The sequence below is a fragment of the Onychostruthus taczanowskii genome, unplaced genomic scaffold (assembly GCF_017590055.1).
Source record: "Onychostruthus taczanowskii isolate IOZ18803 unplaced genomic scaffold, ASM1759005v1 scaffold19, whole genome shotgun sequence".
Lineage (NCBI taxonomy): Eukaryota > Metazoa > Chordata > Aves > Passeriformes > Passeridae > Onychostruthus > Onychostruthus taczanowskii.
Window position 1 is genome coordinate 8,554,513 of NW_024499128.1, and position 21,836 is coordinate 8,576,348.

Genomic DNA, 21,836 nt, shown 5'->3' on the forward strand with positions numbered 1-21,836 from the left:
ACTGCTTTTCATCATAATACACTGGGGTACAGGCAATAACAGACATTTAATATTCCAAAACAATCCTATCATTCTACAAAAGGGATGGTTTTCTTAATAACATTACATCCAAAAGGCAAGAAAAGATACATTAACTGAGAGAAGAAGACAACAATGTAGTCTGACAATAAACTTTGGGCTCCTTATGGAGGATTAGCTCCCAAACAATAATCAATACCCCAGAGAATCCAGTCCAGTCCTTGGACTAACGCAAGCTGCTGCAGCCTCTGGTCTCCAGGATGGATCTGTGATCACCCTGTGGCTGTCTGATGCAGCACCAAGCAAACAGGAGCTCTAATGCTCAGCTGAGCATTGCAGCTGATCAGAATTGCTCAGAAGGAGGATGAGCAAGACAGGATCACCATTTCCACAGTATTTGCAGGATAGATCTGCCTGAAGCCAGAGAATAAAAAGACTGAAATCTCCAGGGCTGCAGCATCTCACAAGCCAGAAGCACTGAGCAGTGTTTGTCAGACAAGATGGAGAAGTTTCTCTCATCTGGCACACACAGAAAGAGCCTTCAGTTCAAATTAAGCCTACTGTCAGGGATGTGTGCTCTGCTAAACACATCAGTAATACGGGTCAATTAAGAGAAATTATTGGTGTTAGTAAAAAAAAAGTAATTCACATCTGCTTTCTTTATAGCAACATCTGTCACTCAGTAGTGGAGATATTTATTTTACCATATGAACAGCTGTGTTCAAAAATAAACCTGAGTTTTGCCCACCACAGCACACTATAGGTGGTTAGTGGCTGTACATGTTTTCAGCCAATCCCTAAATATTGCCACAGCATCTCACAACTATTTCACTTCTGTAACTTCACCTTTCCTGCCTCCATCCTATCCAGAACATCGTTATCACATATCAGCCTTTTCCACTGACAGCAAGTAAATTAAAAATTAATACTTACATGCTAAGAAATTACACCAAAAAATCATAAATCCATAAATCACTAATAAAAATAATTATGACATAATGCATCAATCCTAAACACAATCACTTATCCATTTTCTGGAGCCTTATGAAACCTTTATACAACTGAGCACTAGTCTGCTTGCCACTATTCTCACATGACTTGTACCCTGTGATCATTTAAGCAAATTAAACAAACTGGTTTATTGATTTTTCTAAGGAAAGATGCAGCTGGTCACACAACAGCAATATTTTGCTTTTCGTTTACTAACACATTAACTGTGACAGTAACAGCACAGCAAGCTGCTGCTGAAACTCCACCTGGGAGCTCTTAACATACCTCAAAATTTCTTTTGTTTCTGTAGATGAGGCGGAATTGCAGCTATCAAGATGGGAATCATCAAAGTCTAAACAGAATAAAGAATATAGTTGGGAAACTTATATTTTCTAACCTCTATTTCTCCTCTGGCTTTCCATTTATTCCATCACCTTGGAAGAATAAATTTCCCAGTAGCCAAGATTCTCCACCTGTAATTTGTGATGCTTTCTGATGTGTGAGTCTCTCAAGCTCCTATGTGAGTCTCTCACAAAATTGTGTTGTGCTATGTGCACCTGATTCCAAGTAGGAAAACATGTTCTTGCTCCCTAAATACAACTGAATAATGATGTTTAATACAGGTTTCAGACAAAGTATGAACTAATGTCTGTAAAGGTGAATGCATTTTAAAGACAGGAGCTTTCTCTTTGATTACATTTCCAAGACGGGAGGTGTAAGAAATAGCTTCTCTCTTTTCCCTTCTCCGGTTCTATTTATACAATTTTGTCTTAGTGGGTAAGTTCCCTTGGAGCTCTGCTTGCCCAGCCCAAGCATTGTGAGAGCCGAGGTTACTGAGTAACAGGAAATGTGGCCTCAGCTCTGCTGTGTCGGGGTTTATCTCCCCGCACGGGAGTGACTCCTTGCTCACCGACTGCTCATTAACTCAGAGTCACTGAAACCTTTGTCAAGAGTGCTTTGAATATTCCTTACATTCGTGCAGTTATTGATTTGCCTCTCTTTTAATAAACACCAAGGGCACAGCCAGATATCCTTGTGTACACCCACCCAAGGCAAATTCAAAAAGGTATAAACCCCCAGCAGTTTGCTCCTGGCCCTCAGCCAATAAATAATTTTAGTCCCCCCTCCACCGTGCCCCCAGCAGAGCCCAGGGTTATCAATAATGGGCCTATTCAAAGCACTTCAGTGGAAAGTACAGCAACAAAAACATGTTGCAACTGTTCGGCACTGCCTCGAGTGCACAAGTGATCCATTCTGGAAGGTAAAAAGTTAAGTTGATGACCAAAACCTTCCTGAATTTTTTCTGCAATTTCAGAAACAATCACTTCACTATACCTACATAGTTTGGTGAGCTCTCTGCACAGCCCTCAGTCCTAGAAAGAATAAGGCGACACTTGAAATTTGCATCTTTACTGAAAAGCCAACAGAAAAATAAAAGAATCACCTGATTTGCATGTAAAGACAATGCATTTTTTTTTCTTTACCTTTCTTAACTATAAGAATTTAATATCAACAGAATGAGCCTGGATTAGGCTACAGCTCACAGGGAAATGCTACATACTAAACACCTGCACTACACTGCCACTTTGCCCAAGGTTTTCTGTAACAGTTTGGAGGAAATACTGTAAATAAAAGGGAAAAAATAAACAACCTACCCAGTCCAACAAACTGCTCCATATGATAATCAAAAACAAAGGTTCTATGTGAATTACATTCTGAATAAAGCTCATTGGAAATCACATTTCACAGAGCCCCTAACATACTGAAGAACTGCTCGAGAGGACAGTATCTTCACAAAGAATGTGAACCTTCAACCTGAAAACTGAAATGTTGCTGAGCTACTGCTGCAACCCAAGACCCTCCATCCACTCTACCTCTAATCTCAAAGAAGTATTTGGAGCAGTAGTGCTAACCTTCAGATGAAAATGTAGAGCAAGTATCTTCTCCAGGTAATCCACAACTCTGATTTTGAAATTTAGACTGATACACATTTGTCTCATTTCACTTCTTTGAAGTGTTTTGGCAGTTTCCATGTGTTTTTCAGTGAGCCTTGTTGAAGTGCAACAAGTGGGAAGCCAAGAAAACAGAGTGCTGATGCACTGCTCACAAACTACCCTCTCAACCCACAAAACCCACTGCAGGTTACGGAAAGGTTACAAGAGAAATGCCCTTCCCCATGAGCTGCTGTAGGAAAACATGATGGTACTGACACATCCCAGCCAGACAGGCTGCACTAAAAAAAAAATCATGAGCCAGCCCTTCCTTGCTTATTTATATCTGAGGTTTTAAGAACACTATTCATCAACACAGTCACTGACTGATGCTGAGCCAGACCCAAAACATCCTTCATACTCCAAGTCTTGTCTTTTAACACCTCATGGTCATTGCAGAGCATCTGGAAAAATAATTTATTGCACGTACACAGTAACAGGAACATTCCAAAAGCCAGGACCCTTGGAAACCTAGAAATAACCTATTTTTAAGCAGGGATCTTCATGGTTTGACATGCCCTGCTTTGAGTGGAGCTTTTGTTGTATTAAGCAAAGGGTGTGGTGTGGTATTTATTCCACAGGCTTTTCCTTTTCTAGACCTCTAGCACTTCACACAGCGCACTGGGAAAAAATGCAATTGCAAAGGCTGGCCAGTGAGCGTAGGATTACTTCATGAAGAGGAAAAAAAAATCCACTGGATGGCCTCGCATACTTAGAAATGGCAGGGACAAACACTACTTTTCTGTTCTAAAATATCTCATTGCAGAGGAGAATCTGAACTTTAAAGTCACATGATGATGAAACCATAGGTTTGCTAAACATGCAACGTGTATGGTTTGAATGACTTCAGCAAAGTTCCTGTTTCCCCTACAGAACTGCATATTTTTCAGTCAGCAAGCGCCTGGATTCTTCACCGTGATGTACAGCAGCTGAAGAAGTTATTGTAATATACACACAGAAATAGAAAGGGCTATAAGCTCCAAACAATAGTTGTATTTCATCTGCCATTTCTCAGTGGAAGGCTCAGCCTACTGTTTCTGTGGAACAATTCCTTGAAAAGGTAAGTGATTTATATTACTTTGAATATGCAATGTTTTATTCAAGAGGCTCAAACAGCGAAGCTAAGGTTGTTAGCTTTAAATTAAAAGTTTTTAGTTTTCCCTTTTTTAGCAACATTTGAACTACACAAAGTAAAATACTGTATCTGGGAAAGGTCCTCAGAAAGCAGAAATGTATAATAAAGCTGAAATTTGTGATAAAGCTGGGCATTAAGCAGAGAAAATGTGAAGACTGTTTTCCAGTAAGTACTTCACTGCCGCTGAACCAATGGGAGGCGGATGATGAAACCCTGTTCAGTGGTGGGGACAAGCGACTCCAACCATTGCCTAAAACCAATCTTTTAAAGGATGGACATTGTCAGATAATCTTAACCCACTACAGGCATTGTATAGGACAGGAAACAGTTCAGGGATTATGTTTAAGTCACTGTTAGTTCCTTTATATTCTAGAAAAGTAAAAACAAAAGCTTTCGGTTTCTCAGGAACTGCTACTTTTCCACAAGGGTAGGATTTCGAATCTAAAGTCTTTACCACTTCAAATACTTAACCAAGTGTAGGAACTGAGCTCTTACAAGAAAGATGAACATAGTATTTCATATTTTAGTCTCACATACTGTAAGCTGCCCCCCATCTTTTAACTTGGCAGACACAGTGTGAACAGAAAGGACATCTTCTCTCCCCAGATCACGTGCTATCTCTAGTCACTGCAGGACATCCCTACCAACAGCAGACTTTCACAAGCAATGTTATGTGTATTGCTTTATGACTGGAGGAAATAATATTTTTCTTCTAAAGGCTGGTGACAGAGTGCAGAAAGACTGCCCTGCCAAACCTTTTATAGAGGAAGAGTTCTGGCTGCCAGGGAGAAACTCCCCTGGTTTAGGAGCTCTGCCTTCTAGACTTTAAATAAACACAAGTCTCCTTGAAACCTCCTCTTCTGCAAAAGTTAACATTACAGTGGGGATGGGAAACCCAAACCCAACGGAATCTTAGGGACTAGAGGAAAGCAATGAAAGTCCTTTCACAACTTGCTATTTTTAAACTGCTTTTTGAACACTGTGCTCACTGTGTTGGAAGTGAAGAGGAATGTATTCACTGTGCTTCAGAAAGTGAAAATCAAACATATTTGCTTTAACTGCTGAATTATAGGGAGGAAACAGGGATAGAAAGAGGGAAAAAAATCCAAGAAAAAAGTGAGGCCTCATGAAATTAAGAAGGGATCTGTGATGTGACTGATGGCAAATTAAAGTAAGGGGGACCTGAGATAAAGGGATAAAATACTGAAGCATGACAACACAAAGTTAAACCAAGCAGCATATTGCACATTTCCCCCAATAACTAATCATAAAACACACAGAAACAGATCTGGCTTCTGCCGTAGTTACCGTGACTAAATGGAAATAAAAGAAGTCAGTTTATGTCATAGTATGTTGTAAGAGAAAAAAAATAATTCAGGTCTTGAGGTGTTTGCACTGTAAGCTGACAGATTCCACTAAAAGAGTGGAGGACTTGTCTGCTGTTGTCACTCCCTCCACCCACACCACAGCAGAACATAAACATGACGTGCATTTGGAAAAAAAAAAAGAATGTCCCTGCAGTAAATCCAAGAACCAGACAAGAACTGAGGGAATACGAGATCTTTTCACAGCAGAGGAAAATGACAATAAATTCCCTATATTTTTTTTATGATGGAAACTCTAAGTATTTTGAAAAAAAAAAAATGTGGCCAGCTGCATGAATATTCTGAAATAAAACATCATGTGAGAAATAAGCCACCCTTTGCTGCTCCCATGCAACATATATTTTTATTTTAAATTAAATAAAATTAGTACAACCAATAGTCTGAAAAAATTCACAAACATGAATACTACTACAGCAGAAGTAGTGAGCTCCTTCATCCCACTGTTATTCTAAGCATGAACTTGATGCTTGGGAATGTTTTAAAAGTGGAAAGATAATTTCTAAGAGCTGCTTTACATGATAGATGAGCACCTCACAGTCACAGGAATCTCTAAAGCTATTCAGAGTGATGTAAACAAACAAACAAGCAAACAACAACAACAAAAAAAACACTAAAAAACCAGAGAGGTTGTGCCATCTGGGACCATTCCAAATCCATCAGCTGCAGGGGCTGCAGGGGAGTCAGGCTGTTCTGGTGGGGCCCAATTTATAACCCCAGCTTGAAAACCCTGATGCAGCCACTTCACGAGGTGGTGAACAACGCTTTTTGGAAAGTGCAATGTACCCTCAATTTTCACTGAAATAATTATGAAGAGATAAAATATTAAAAAGAAAAAAAAAATCAGATTGTCAGGAAGTCAGAAATGTACAGGTGGGGGTGACCCTTTCAGAGAGAATGCACATGTGTTTCAGCTTGTAGGAAGAACTGGCCATGTCCCCTGCACAGGAGCCTTTCCTACCACAACCTGAGCTCCAAATTGCCATTTGCTCTTTTTAATAGTAAAACACCAGAACCAAATATGAAAAGAGTCCCTGACATTATCACTGTGATTATTTTAAGCTTCTAGGAATAATTTAAGGAGGAAAGTTAATAACTACAGCATTGACTTTAATCTTATTTGCCAAACTAAAAATATTTCAGAATTGGCTACAAACTGCTAGGAGATATTTCTTCTTCTGTAATAAACACTTTATTGAATTCAAAGAAAAGATTTATACTCACACCGACTAGCCACAGCAAAGCTGCAAACAGCTTGCTCTTTTAGTAAAATTTTGTTTGTGTGGGAATCCCAAGGTGTTCCCTTTAAAACAGCACACCTAAAAATTTTTCCTTAGCTCAGAATTCTGATACTTAACACTGATTGTAATTACAAATATTTAGTTGCACTGTTATTTCCCCAAAGTGAGCACGTTAATTCTAGGCTGAAGAGATTCCTTTTGCTCAATTTAAACCCTTGCTCAGAAGAGGTAATTTAAAAGACATTCACTTAGATGAGGACAATAATATTTAGATGGAGAGGAAACATCAATTTTAGTTATTTAACAATAATATGCATGTCTGTGGTTGTAACTGAAACTGTTTCAGTCATCCTGACACCAAATGAGAGCACAACATCCTTAGCCTCTGTTTAACACTGCTGGGCTGCCAGTAACACACCACAGTGTGCAAGCAGGTACAGGAAGAGAAACCGAGATGCTGCACTTGCTTGCACAGTAAGCTGCAGTTACTGGAACATGCTGCACTAAGCTTTACTTTGTTTTAAATGCCCAAAGAGTATTTAAATACAATTAAAAATACATTGTTATGGTCATAATTGAACCCAGCATCAGTACCAAGGCCAGGTCCTGAGCAAATTTATTCAAGTTTTGGTATCCTTTTTATTCCCCCCCTGTAATTTGATATAAGGCCACATGATTTCCTGTGAAACCCCAAACTATGCCCTTTGCTTCCTTTGAAATGATGTTACCAGAAAAGCTGAATGTTGCTAAATTATGCTGAGATTCTCTGCAAGGACAGTGAGCACAGTTAGTTGGCCCACAGAAGTTGTTGAGAAGATAATGGAGATGCTCACAGAACTGAATTCTTCCATTCAGCCCTGCAAAAGGAATTTACAGGTAGCACTGGAGGCTCTGGTGGAACAGCTCTAAATGTAAATATTTCCTAACCTTGAATCTACAGAGTGGGATGATAAGAGACTTTCTCAGATGCTCAAGTGGTCACAATCCTTTACCAGATTAAGCTTCAAATCTCTCTCCTAACAAAAGATCAAATTTTGACTTAGAGTTTCCTTCATCCTTGAGACTCCTCCTAAATATTTAAGAAGAAATGACTTGCAGAAGTTAAAGTTTCACACACAAGAATTTTTCATATCTAATAAACTATTTTTAAGCTTCAAAACTATATTGCCTCTTAACTTGCTTCAGAGACCTTTGCCTGTTTTGCCCATCAGTTCTTTCCTACATGGTGCACCCCAGCTCAGAGGCTGGCACAGAGTCTGACCAGCCAACCTTGCCTCTGCAAAATCACCTGTAACACAAAACATCTTCCCTGGGTGTGTTAGTCCTTCCCACAGTGGAATCTCTCAGAAAATAACCTTTTCTACAAAAGAAGAAATTCTGTCTTTAAAAAGGGACAAAGAACGCTGCTGAATCAAAACATAACTCCACGCTTTTCTATAAATGAAATTATAATTATATAAGATTACATACACATTTAATCAAAGCCACTTTGATAAGTCAACTTTTCTAATTAAAACCAGTATTAGAATTCCAATTTTGAGGAGAGATTAGAAACATCAGAAATGTGAAGTAGTGTCAGAGGTAACAACCATAAATTAACTGTCAAACAGTATTAAGACACTGATTTATCTATAATGAGCACTGCTTAAAAACATTAATGCATCTCTATGAATTTTTACCAATTTAACATTACTTTCATTTTAAGAGTTAACATCACTAAAATCCCCTTATGGAAAAGGCATTATGTACAACTAAGTATGCAATTTCTTGTCACTGTGACTTATAAAAACTTCTGTAGGGAGAACTCCATGGTCCTGTCTTTGCCTGCTTGTTCAGAAGAGCTTTAGGTAAAACAGAACAAAGTAAAAACACCAAAGTCTAACACAAAATTGGAATCTTTGCAAATAAAAAAGATTTTTTCTCCCAAAGAACACTCTACACTGTAAAAATGCCTATTTGTTTAACTTTCTCCAGTGCTGAGGAACATCTTTAATCAGACGTTCCAAATTAATTAGGAACAGTGGGTTCATTATCTCATGTTTAAATATATTTAATCTTTGCAACTGAAAAAGGTATGTTATTTTCTGTATCAATCAGTACAAGCTGCACAGAAATTTCCTCTTAGAAGTTGAGCTAATTATGCTTTTAGGTGGTCTGGAAAATGCATATATCCATATCCATTACAGTTTTTCACAAGTACATACTATGTTCTCATAAAAGCTTTTTGGCTTAAAAGAAAAGGAGCCTCCAAGCGTTTATACAGTAACAAAATCATTGTATCAACATATCACAGAGTCATTACAGCTAACAGCCTGACCGTATTACTCTCAAAATTCCCTATTTCCAGGAATTTATAATGTAGCTGTAATAAATGGTCCTTGCTAAATGTTTATCAACAGCTTTATAATGCACCAGTAATCGTTTTCTCAAAGTTCAGCATGCAGAAAAGCATTATTTTTTGCTGTTTTATGCAACAGCTACATCTAAGAAATGACAGCGTTATTAATGTATAAAGATGTTTTGGTATAAAAGCAGTTTGTTCATAACAGTTCTTAAACATTCTCATTAATTTTGTACGGGCTCCTCAGCACAGACTGCAGCTATGAAAAGCTTTTTTTCAGAACAGAAAGGAAGCAAAACTAAAACAAAGAAAGGAATGTGGCTCATGCCTCATATTGTGATTATCTCTGCATTTTCCTCAGTATGTGGTGTGAGACTGCAGCTGGGTTCAAATGATACAAAATTCCCACCCTTGCGACAGTACAGAAGAGCTTTTTGTGGCTGGAGCTGCTGCCCACACACTGGATTGCCCTGCAAACCGCCTTGGCCTTTTTTGGCCCGATGGGGAGGAAAAGCAGCTCCACCTAAACAGAGCCAGCTCCTCCTCACCCGCTGAACAGCCAGTATTCCACATATTCCATGGGCAACATCAGCGTGCTGGATCCTGGCTGTCCACAAAGCTGAGCTGCATCAAGCGAGGAAAAGGGAGGAGTGGTAAGAGCAGAAACCATATCAAAAATAAAAAAGCAGATTTCTCTGGTTAAAAATAATTTCAAGCTAACTTGGGTTGTAACACAGGAGTGTAAAATCCACCAAGAAATTACTGCATTCATTCTGAACAAATGGTTCATACGCCTGACTGCACATAATATATTCAATGCAAAAATAGGCATTAAAGCTGTACTTTAAAACTTGTTTCATCTTCCTTTTCCAGTTCCGTTTCAAACACCGTTGAACAGGAAATAAGCACAGTGTGGAAAGAAGGATGACTTCTCACAACATGACGTGGATCAGCTACCCAAGCAAGAGCCAGCCTTTTGTTTCCCCAGAAGAAATCGAAGCTGTCATAGCTTCTCAAAACATCATATCCAGAGTTATGCACTGTTACATTGCCTTTTTTGTACCCACAGGATTAATAGCTGGCATATGTATTTTGATCATTTTCATAAAGAATTATTTTCAGAACAAAAGAGCAAGCTTGGACTTACTTCTTCTGTATTTCACCATCAGCAATATCATAATGATTTTTTTTTCCTTTACTGTCATCACTAGACCTGACTATTTAACAGCAACCCACCTTGCCTGTAGCGTACTGTCATTTTTTTTCAACTTTGGTTATTTCAATTCTCAGTATGCTTTCATTCTGACACTTCTCACACTATTACTGGAGAGATTTCCACCACAGACTGCTCTCTGCAAAGCCACCCAAAGACCCATCTTGTGTGTTGGGCTTGTACTCACATACACCTTCTGCTTGTCCCTGACGGAGGCAGTGCTGGTTGGCACTGATAATTATCACCTGGAAGCACACTGCCAGTTGGATCCATTATTTGCATGGCCCGAATATGAGATTGTTAAGTTCACCTTTGGGTTTGGAATCCCGTCATTGCTCCAAATCCTCTGTTTTACTGTTCTGTGGGCTAAAGAAGCACCTGCTGGAGCTCCAGCCTTGCAGCAGCACATGCGCGCTTACCCCGCCGTGTACGTGATCAGCGTGACGATGTTCATCTGCCGCCTGTTTTATAACGTCATGATTCTCTTCAGGACAGCACTGAAACTACAGAGGAGCATTGGAACGGCAAAGAACGAGCTTGTGATGAACACTGCAGAAATAGTGTTGTTCTGTGAGAGCTGCGCTAGCTTGGTAGTTATACTTTGTATTCATAAACCGTGCAGGGATGAAGTACTTCAAGTCATACAGAGGTGCAGAAGGAGAACCCGTGCCAGCAATCACCTTGAAATACCAGAAACAGCCCCGACCCATCAAAGGGGGTCACAGTAATACTAGCTCTTCTGAACAACTGTCAATCCACTTTGCTTTTTAGCTTGTGGGTTTTGGTTTGGTTTTTTACTTCTTCAAAAAAAGGGCAAGTGTTCCTTCTTTAGAACCCAAACTTGGCCTATCTTACAGCTAGCAGTACTGGAAGAAAAAAGATGGTCAGTTCTAGTACTTACAGTGAAATCTGTAAGAAAACTTCCAGGGTCTGGGGCTCTTTGGGGTTTTTTTTCATATATACATATATATTTAAATAATCTATTTTTCTGCAAGCCATTGCTTCCAAGTCAGGTAGAAAGATGAGTACTGTTGCCAAAGAACTGTGCTTCTGCAATAATATCAATGCCCTAGCAGAGCTGCAAACAAAAATGTGGCAGGAAGCAACTTTGAACAAAGGTCAAAATCTGTAGTCAGAGCATTTTCTCAGGTGTATTTCCTCCTTTGACTTCTTACCCTTCAAACTACTTATTTCTATAACACTGGTATATAACTGGTATATATAATTCTAGTGGCAGCAACAGTGAAGTTTTTGTCTGAATTCCTGCACCAAAAAAAAGAGAAAGAAATCAAATTAATGGTAACACGGGTCCATAAAGGAGCAGTGAAGTTTTTGTCTGAAAACTTCCAAAAAAAACTGTCCAAAAAAAAGAGAAAGAAATCAAATTAATGGTAACACGGGTCCATAAAGGAAAGCTTTGGGTCCTTTGTGAGGCACTGAACTGGAAAGATCAATAGGATGGCTAATTAAAACTTTGTGCAAGAATGAAAGCTTTTTGTTAATGTACTCTCAGCTTCTACTTTGCATTTAGACTTACAGCAACAATTGATTTAAGCCATTCCTGATGAGTTCATTCAGAAGCACGAAGGCATTGGAAGAGCCACATTTTCAGTAACACACTAACTGAAAAACAGAGAAAAGCCTGACCAGAACAGTAGAACTGAGGTGTATTTTTAAGAAGGCAAACAAAACGCAAGCCCCAGTTCCTAACTGGAATCAAGGCTCTGCTAGAGACAAGCATTGTACATTTAAATGAGAGTTGATGGGTAAATGGTGCAAAAAGAGCAAAACATCTGAATTAGAATAAAACAGCTGTGGTGCGGGATGAAGCCCTGCAGGATCAGTAGCTGATGCAGGCTGAGATGTAGGTGCAAAGCTATAAATGCCTGCTTTGAGCACACTATTACTGCCACCAAATCTGGCCAGAAGCCACCTTAGGCATTTGGCTTTGGCTTCATCATTTTTTACAAAGGTTGAGAGAACGGAAACAGGAAAAGCAGAGAATTGTACTAAAACTTGGATAATGACGTAGATTCAGATGGCAAAGTTACAAAAACACAGCACTGTGATGAGAAAGTAACTTGAAGAGTTCTGAGAAAAGTTATTTTGATGCTTAAATCTGTACCTTTGTATGAAATCCAGGTGCTAATGGAACTGAGAGGGGGTTTTTGCAGTTATATCCTTTGAAAGATCTTCCTGATGGGGCCTTCCAGATTTGTGTGGGGAGCTGGTGTAAATCAGCATGGGCTGCCTAAGAGGGAACAGCAGGAACTGACTGATCAAGATGAACCTCTTCCACAAGCCAACAGCCAAGTGCAGAAATGAAGAACAATAATCATGCAGAATACAGGTCAAGTATCTAGAGATATGGATCTAGTCTTGGACATCCAATCCTGACAGGTATGGACCAAGACTGTATCACATGCAAATAAAGGGCAATATGCAATCCCACTATGACTGTAAGGACCAACATTTCCACAAGCTGGTAAGATGTCTGCATTACATTGTGTCAGCCTGTTCCCCTGTTCAATTTTGTTCTGCTGCCAGCATGAACAGATGGATAATTAAAGAACTCTACATATAAACAGACCATTATAGAACATGGTCAGAAAGGAAGTAGGCAGATAAGAATCATCTCTTTGAACACAAGAGCCAATTTCATACTTGTGAAAGGAATTCTCAGATGGCATCAGAGGTTTTGTTTTGCACCTGAGAAGAGAGAGATCAAACAACACAGACCAAAGATCAGCCTTGCAGAAAGAAGTCTGAAGAGATGAGTTGTTAGGAGCTGTACATCAGTGAAAAAGCTGACAGACTGAGTGAAAGAATACGTCAGAAGATGCAAGCTGTTTATCCCAGCTCAGAAAGTCAGAGTTCCAGCTGCACTGTGGATGAGGAGGATATTTTGTAGTATGGGAATTATGTGCAAATGATTCTACTTTATTTACAGCTTCCATACATTTTATATTTAAGGATAAAAGAATAAATATTGTGCTGTTTCTGAGTTACTTTGAAAGGTGCCTAAAAGAAAATTGAGTTAGTAAAAGTTGGCTGGGACCTAGAAAGTGATGTGAGTGAATGCCAGTAACAAACCTGTGAGGATCCACGGGGTTGAGCAGGGCACAAAGGTGCTTCAGGGTACACAGCTAGAGCAGGGCCATACCCAAGTGTCACAGACAAAAAAACCTGTAGGGACCTACTGCCAGCTGTAGGATCAGAGAGCGAGCACACCTTGGCAGAATGAACAACTGTGTGTGAGTCTGTGAGCACTCCTGGGAAAGCTCCTGGCTGCCATCTGTGAGATGTGAGTATGTGTACTCTGATCTCCTCCCTGTCCACGTGGAAAAAATCTGAGTATTTTCTGGATGGCTGGTTATATTGCCATGAAGAAATCTCTCTACAATGAAAAGATTTTGCTACTGAATATGAGAAAACAAAGGTAAACAGAAGGGAAGAGGTTGAAAAATGCAAAACAGTAACTCAAATAGTTATGAATATAAATGTTAGCAATACAAAAATGTTTTCATAGAATTATTCTTGATAAAGTCAGAGCTTACATTAAAGTTTAGGGCAATGAACATGTGGTTCTAGAGAAAATCAACTTGCATCCAGCTAGAATATGAAAGCAAACACTCATATGTGCAACAGGGAAGGAACACAAGCAGTTTCCAAAAATCCTTCTAATACAGTCTAATATGTATTAATTATTTTAAAAATATTACTTCTAATCTTAGCTTTAGCTAAGATTAGAAGTAATATTTTTTAAATAATTAATAATCAAAAGTATATTTTTAAGAACAAAATAAAATCTCCCTGCTCTGAGATTTTTTCTCTTATGCAAGCAGCAGCTCAGTTGAACCCTCACTTCTCCCAGGCTTCACCCAGTTGTGAACAGAATGTTCCAGAAGAAATACAGCATATATTTTTATAGGCAGGCTGTCAAAATTAACTGAAGGGATATACTGGAAAGTTCAAAGGAGAATATTTTACTTCTGTCTTGGTAATATTTGTATCTTTCCACGACTTCAGTCTTCATTTGAAAAAAACACTTTGTTCAGTAGACGAAGAGAAATAACCAGGCTGCTGAAATTAAAGCTTGAATTTTTGAGTTGGTAACATGTTTTGGGAAAGAACTCAGGACTCATCATTACTGAACCAGCTGGCTCAAACTTGATCTGATCCCACTGCAAACAACATTTGAGCTAGAGACTGGATGCGCACACTTGAATCACAACTTGAGCTGCTACATCCTTACACGTATTTCTAAGCCTGCCCTTAGTTACATTCTAACATTAAACTTACAGACACTGAAATAGATGAATACACTGAAAAAACTGAATGCACCAGTATTATTTATCTTGATTTTGAGGTAGCTGCAGAAGATTTGGGGCATGGTGAAAACTCAAGCAATTCAGCCAAATTAAGTACTGTATAAAATGTGTTCACCATATATGTTGCACGACAGATAAATTCACTAATGGATAGAATGAAAGAATACATTTCACTTCCATGGTACAAAGTTTCCAGCAAAGGACTGCCAGACTCAGCCACTAAAATAAAAATCATTGATGTTTTGCAAGAATTTTTTAAAATAGCATTTGAATAGAGCCTGAAGTCCTGTGATGGGGCTTTGAGCACTCTGGTTTAGTGGAAGGTGTCCCTGCTCATGGCAGAGGGCTTGGATCTAGATGATCTTTAAGATCCCTTCCAACCCAAACCATTCTAGGATTCTGTGATCTTTCACTAGACAACATTTTGTGGCTCCATTTAGTGGAATTTTTAGATTATCCCTTAAGAGTTTTGCAATATATGCTTTAAGAAAAATAAAGAGGTTTTACCAGAATAGTTTGAATGGATTGAATGGGTGTTGTCCGTGCAAAAGGAAAAGGCTGAACTCTTAAAAATTATTTTTAGTAAGAAAAATGCATTCTCAGAATTACTGGCAACTGGAAAGCCCAAATACACAAAATACACTCCATCCAAGGTTTTCTGGAGGCAGAGGAACAATTAATGCCAGCTCAAACAAAGTTTGATTATTTGCAAGAACAATTATTTGCTACTGAGTCTGGACAGGATAAAGTGTGAGGGTGCTCTAGAGCAAGGTAATGGATGTGGATTTCATTCAGTGGTTGAAAAAGGTGAGAGAGGATTTGGACATCAGTCTACCTGGAAAACCTCATGAACAGTACCACAGCACCTGTATTTCCTCTAGAGATAGCTCCAGAAGAGATTATCTTCTGGAGAATCACAAATTTTATTTCTTCTGCAAATGGTTATATTACAGTGTAAACATTCCAATACAATTTTAATTTATGCTTCCTTCCCCCTCCATGCAATACAGTGCCTTACTTTTTCTTCAGCTTTCTATACCCTTACCCTGATCTAATTTCTCCAGGACTCAATAGCTTCATACCCAAAACACTTCCACACTTCTGACAGAATCCAAGAGTCTCTTGCATCTCAGAGGGCTTATCCAGCTGGAGAGGCTGCCACAGAGTGCTGGCACTAGAGCTGTGATGCTTCAGACCTCTCAGCATTGCTCTCTCCCATACTCACGCCTCCCACTTTCTTTCTCCTCAGCTGCCACCTTTTAGCAGCACAATAGCAGGCACATATGTTGAAGTCTGCTAAATTACACAGAATATCCTCTATTATACCCCAGATTCAGCTCCTTGGTGCACTGAAGTACATCACAACTGCATCAGGGCTTCTGAAAGTCTCTCTGGTGTTAGACGTGTTTACTGAGATATTTATAGAGCTTTACACATTGACTGCTACCTAAAAACAAACCAGGAATATTCCAAATGCTGGATTACTGAGGTCTGACATTACATAAATGCTACTGCACCAGTTGCCTTCACAGATTTTCTCAGCAACAATCACAGGAAGGTAAAACAGGTGGAGCTTAAGACTCAACACTGTCACAACTGTGACCATGGATCATTAAGGCAGTCACTGTAAAGTCCTGTGGAATACTGACAGGGAAAGAGCAAAAGTACAATGTTCAGCTGCTGCTAAAATTACTTTGAAGTATTTTATGGAATATGGAAATGACAAACAGTGAGATTTAGACAGGTTAATCAGTAACAATAATTTGACTGCATAAACAGGAGCCTGAAAATGCTGTGATCTGTTTTAGGAAACAGGATTCAGAGGATTTGCGCGATCATCTCATAATATATTTAGATAAATACAGAACCCATTAATTACAATATAATAATATACCAAATTACTACAACACTAAATATGACTTCTTATGCTTCACAGTTCTTCTAGCACGGAAGAGCTACTTCATGGGTCGTTTGAAAGAGAATTTCCTCACAACTTTGGAAGTATGGCAAAGTGACATATTTCTTACCGTGAATTCAAACAAGAAAATTATCATTCAGAATTATACATTTTAATAGTAAATCAGCTGATATTCACAGCTAGACAAACAAGGACAGACAGACCAGCTGATTATCAAATCCAGGCCCCCATAATAACAAACAACTGACACCCAGAAGTGAGCGTTACACATGAAGAAAAGTAAAAAATCCTTCAGGCCCTTGCAAGATCAGTGGAAGCTCTGAAGGACAGAATTAAATACAGCAAAACCACATGATCAACAATTAACAATAAAGACTCTTTTTAATCCTGTTCTTTTATGACAGCAAAAATTTAAGACCTTCAAAGCTGGTATCACAAGATTTTTCTAACATTTACAATATTCCAGTCCTACAATGCAATCATATTTGTATACGTCTCAAAGCAAAACACTTTAGGCTCTGTCCTCATCACCCTGTATTAAAACACTCCGTTCCACACACAGTGGAAACCTTCTGTTCAAAAAAAATTTACCAGCACCAATCTGCACAAACATTCTTTTGATCTAAATAACAACTGATTCCAAAACTATTTACCAAGAGCCATCATGCAAGAACTTTAAAAACTTTTTAAATAACGCTGCCAAAATCCTCTATTCCTAGGCACAATGTGTTGCACAAAAACCAGCAAATAATATTTGCCTCAATGAAGGCAAAGGGCTTCTGCTTCCAAAGCCACTCAGTGAAGAACCTCTACTTCACTTTCCTTCAGAGAGATCCTTTGTAACCTAAAGATATTTAACCACTGTAATTGGTGTCATACATCCATTATAATGACATGTTAATTGCTTACTCCATACTTCTGAAACTGTCACACTGTCTTCCTGAAGTCCTAAATGCTGAGATCCCATTCATCTCATTCCAGCAGCAGCAGAATGCTGCATCCGTGTACAGCAAAGCCACTCAGGGCACTGAATGTTCAGGTGTCAGATCAACATAACCACAAATAAAATACTGCCACAAATAAAATATTGCTCTTTCATGAGGAAGGTTTGACTTTCTTCCCATTCCAAGAATTCTGGCCACCAGTAGGTGGTGTTACTTGAAACGTCAAGTAGGTTTCTTTACCCCCTGCGGATGAAATGCAAAACTCCACCTGCAACACTGGTGTTTCATGCAAAACTGAGCCTCCTCATTCTCTGAAGGGTAAGCTGATTTCCTCCATGTGATTTTAAGCTGAGCAATTCTAAGAAGTAAGAGAATGACAACACATACCTGAAAATTTAAATACAAGCAGGCAAAATGGGATCGACTTGAAGGTAGGAAAACTGAAATTTATCTTCTCCGTTTAGCAAATGACCCTTCTCAGATGCTTGATGTCTTCAATCCAATATTTCCCTTTAGATTGCCCAGAGGCTTTTAAAATATAGCACAAATAACAGTAATAATTGCTTTATATCTATGTAAAATATGCTGCATTGCAATCTGCAAATAAATCTCTTAGTTATTGTTCAGCTGAGCTCTAGATTTGAACGGACTATAAAACTTAAAAAAACACCAGAGGCAGAAAGGAGGGCGCAATTAACATTAGGCAAAATAAAACTGACAAATATGAGAGAAAGATGTTTGAGTATTTCTAGTAAAAAAGAAACCAGCAGAAACAGGGTTAATTCTAGCCTTATAAGGCTGTTCAGCAGCACTTCAACTGCACACAAATTAGAACAACCCTGGGAATCTATAAAGCTTGTTTTATTGCCAAGGACATGCAGCAAGATCTGCATTTTGCTCTTGTAAACTCTCCTTTATTTAATAAGTTTTAAAGCAGAACAAGACTTTTATATGATTTTTGTTTCTACTGCTGAATCATCAACAGGTGGCACCCACTGCAGCTCTGCACACCTAAAAGCAAGTTTTTACCGAGAGGACAGTGGAAGTTGGCACATCCATTACGTGTGCATCCAGCAAGGAGCAGCCTGCTACTGTCTGCAGGAAAACCAGCTCGGGAGAAATGGAATTAAGGTAAAATTAAGTGTTTCACATACATAGTTTACCTGTAACGCTTTGAATTGCTTGGCTTTTGGCAGCCTTTCAGATGTAATTAAAATCTGACCACCTACGGACCTTTTAAAATCAATTGCTCAGGCTGTTAACTTATCTTTTCTTGTATTTAAATCTGTTTTACTGCCTTATTCACAAATAAAAGGCTGTTACATAAAGACAACCGTTTATGTCTGACTTCATAGCTGCTTGAAACAAACACTGAACCTTCTAATAAGTGTAACTTCATATGGACATTTTAGCATGAAGATTTACACTATTAAACTTATTCAAAACACAGCAACAGGTGCTGGGAACTAATACCTGTTTCATTAAGAAATTGAAGCTCTGGAACCTGTATCTTTATTTAAGTATCTGTAGCTATTTCTGATGACTTGAATACATTTAAGCAAACTAAGAGCTGTATTTCTGACTGAAACTATTCTAACACTCCTAACTCCACTAGACTGCACACTGGCAGAATTTAAGTCATTAAAATGTGGAAATATGCATTAATTTTACTAGCAACCAATTTTAAAAATATATTTTCATGTAAATAAAAATCAATGGTTGATAGCAAGACAAAGATTAAAGCAGTTAAAAATATTTAATACTTAGCACCAAAATATCCTGGTTTATAATTTTCTTGCTGTTTTATTTGTTTGGGGTGTCTTTTGTTTGGCTCTTTCTTTTTTTTAAATAAACTTCTAGCAATGCTTCAAGTGCGTAACATTCAACATTTAGAAGTAAACAAATCTGACAACTGGGTATTTTCCATTACTACCCGGAAGTCAGTGAAATATAATAAATCACAACAGAAAACAAATTGAGTATAATAATGTTGGTGTAAATCAATATGCTACTTATATTACCTTCATTTCTAAAATTTGCCTTTCCCTCCCACTGAAAGCAGCAGGAACCAACTGCTTTTCATCTCTGTTGCCTTCTCAGCCACAGACTCTGCTATTTATTAGTCTTACAAGATGACAAAATAAATATATATGCATATATATTTAAAAATACAGTTTTCCTTTATTAGGTTAAAGTCACTCATTTGATTTCTCTGTATTTCTTCATTTTTTAATACTGAACCCCTGAAGGGCACACACAATTTTAACAGACCTGCCCTCATAATGCATTTTGATCTAGGACAAATTTAAATTCTTTTTAGTGAACCTTTGCATTTATATTAGAACATGATGTTTCCCACAACCTCAGCTGTGATTTAAGTTAGCAGAAGCTAATGGCACATGGAGCAGTGCTGGAATATGAGATTAATCGTTTTCCATTTGCAAATTGCAGGTCCAAGGATGTTCATTGATTATTAAAAGAAAACAAATGGAGCTAAAATCCCACTGCCTTCCAACTTGCATGAAGGAACACTGCTGCTGAAAAGCTTTTATTAAAGAGACCCAAGTACCACCATGGTAAAAAGATTCCTACATGATCTTAAGGCATACAGGAACTGCAAATTCTCTCATTTAAAATGTATATAGTATCCTGTAAAACAAATTAAGACATTCACTATTTGTAGTATTATATTTCAGTCAGTTTTAAGTCTAATTAATCTGACTTTAAAGAATTTTAATTTCCTATACAAAAGTCTGTATCTTTTTCAATTCCAATCGAAAATGCTTACTAGGAATTCAGTTGAAACCAACCAAAAATCTGATTTTTTTGGTATTGCCACCAAACTGTGAGTACTAATATATTTTCTGCAGATATTTTAACCATGGAAACTTACTCTGCCTCAGTATCACCTGTTCTGTGTAACAGCACAGCTTTTAACCTGAATGGATCCCATTTGTGTAACGAAAGCATATCCTCTAGATTAGCTGATAAATCAGAACACCAGCAGTATGTTATTGGCCTTTTCTTATCATGTCTTTACACAATATTCCTTTTCCCTATTGGTTTTGTGGGAAACATTCTGATACTGGTTGTCAACATTAGCTTTCGGGAAAAAATGACAATCCCAGACCTTTACTTCATAAACCTGGCAATGGCTGATCTCATTCTAGTGGCTGATTCTCTCATTGAGGTGTTTAATCTTGACGAGAAATATTACGATATCACCATCATCTGTACCTTTATGTCTTTGTTCCTTCAGATCAACATGTATAGCAGCATTTTCTTTCTGACATGGATGAGTTTTGACAGATACCTAGCCCTGGCCAAAGTAATGAGGTCCAACCTCTTTCGCACTATGCAGCACGCTAGACTGAGCTGTGGGCTCATATGGATGGCATCCATTTCGGCAGCTCTAGTCCCATTTACAGCCGTGCACTTACAACACACCGGAGAGGTCTATTTCTGTTTTGCAGATGTAAAAGAAATCCAGTGGCTAGAGATAACCCTGGGGTTTATTATCCCCTTTGTGATCATCGGTCTTTGTTACTCATTAATTGTTCGAGTCCTTATAAAAGCACACAAGCACAGGAGTCTCCGGCTGCGGCGACAGAAGGCTCTGCGCATGATTTTTGTTGTTGTCCTGGTTTTCTTTATCTGCTGGCTCCCTGAAAACGTCTTCATTAGCGTCCAACTTCTCCAGAGGAAAAGCGAGCCCGTCTCTTCAAACAGCCCATCCTTCAGGCATGATTATCCTTTAACAGGACACATTGTGAACCTAGCAGCTTTTTCTAATAGCTGCTTGAACCCCTTAATTTACAGCTTTCTGGGGGAAACCTTCAGAGACAAACTGCGACTGTACATTGAACAGAAAACAAAAATGTCAACATTGCATCGCTTCTGTCAGGCTGCCTTAACGTCTGTCATTCCTGACAGTAATGAGCAATCAGAAGTCTGATTTAGTGTCATTGTATAAGACATGTGACTGTGAAGTTGTGCAAATAGTGAACAAAATGCTTGCTACTAACAGAAAAAAGTGCATTTGTGTGTGTATATATATATTGTATCACTCTATTGAGTATTGAAGGTTTATATTCTAAATGTTTTTATGACAAGACTTTAATGTAGAAGAATATGTTTTAGTCAGATTTATATTTAATTATGAACAAGATTATTAAAAGCTGAGCACTGAAGAAGCTTTATTTTGTATTATACATATATGAATGACAATATAAGAGAAAATTTTATCAACTTAGGAAGACTCTAGATGTAATCTGATTATCAGAGATGATACTTTGCTGGTGTATATAAGGTACTTCCACTGAAATAATGAAG

The 21,836-nt window shown here is 38.3% G+C and overlaps 2 protein-coding genes across 2 annotated transcripts; both read left to right on the forward strand.

Annotated features, from left to right (window-relative positions):
• The first annotated feature begins 3,932 nt into the window (after positions 1 to 3,932).
• On the forward strand, positions 3,933 to 11,593 carry LOC121334587. Its single transcript, XM_041401855.1, has 2 exons — positions 3,933 to 4,059; positions 9,972 to 11,593. The coding sequence occupies exon 2, from the start codon at positions 10,023 to 10,025 to the stop codon at positions 11,037 to 11,039; it is 1,017 nt and encodes a 338-aa protein (XP_041257789.1). The 5' UTR covers positions 3,933 to 4,059; positions 9,972 to 10,022; the 3' UTR covers positions 11,040 to 11,593.
• Positions 11,594 to 18,527: 6,934 nt separating this feature from the next.
• Positions 18,528 to 21,619, forward strand: GPER1 (G protein-coupled estrogen receptor 1). Its single transcript, XM_041401838.1, has 2 exons — positions 18,528 to 18,635; positions 19,956 to 21,619. Exon 2 carries the CDS (start codon positions 20,386 to 20,388, stop codon positions 21,457 to 21,459), a length of 1,074 nt encoding a protein of 357 aa, XP_041257772.1. The 5' UTR covers positions 18,528 to 18,635; positions 19,956 to 20,385; the 3' UTR covers positions 21,460 to 21,619.
• The last annotated feature ends 217 nt before the right edge of the window (positions 21,620 to 21,836 follow it).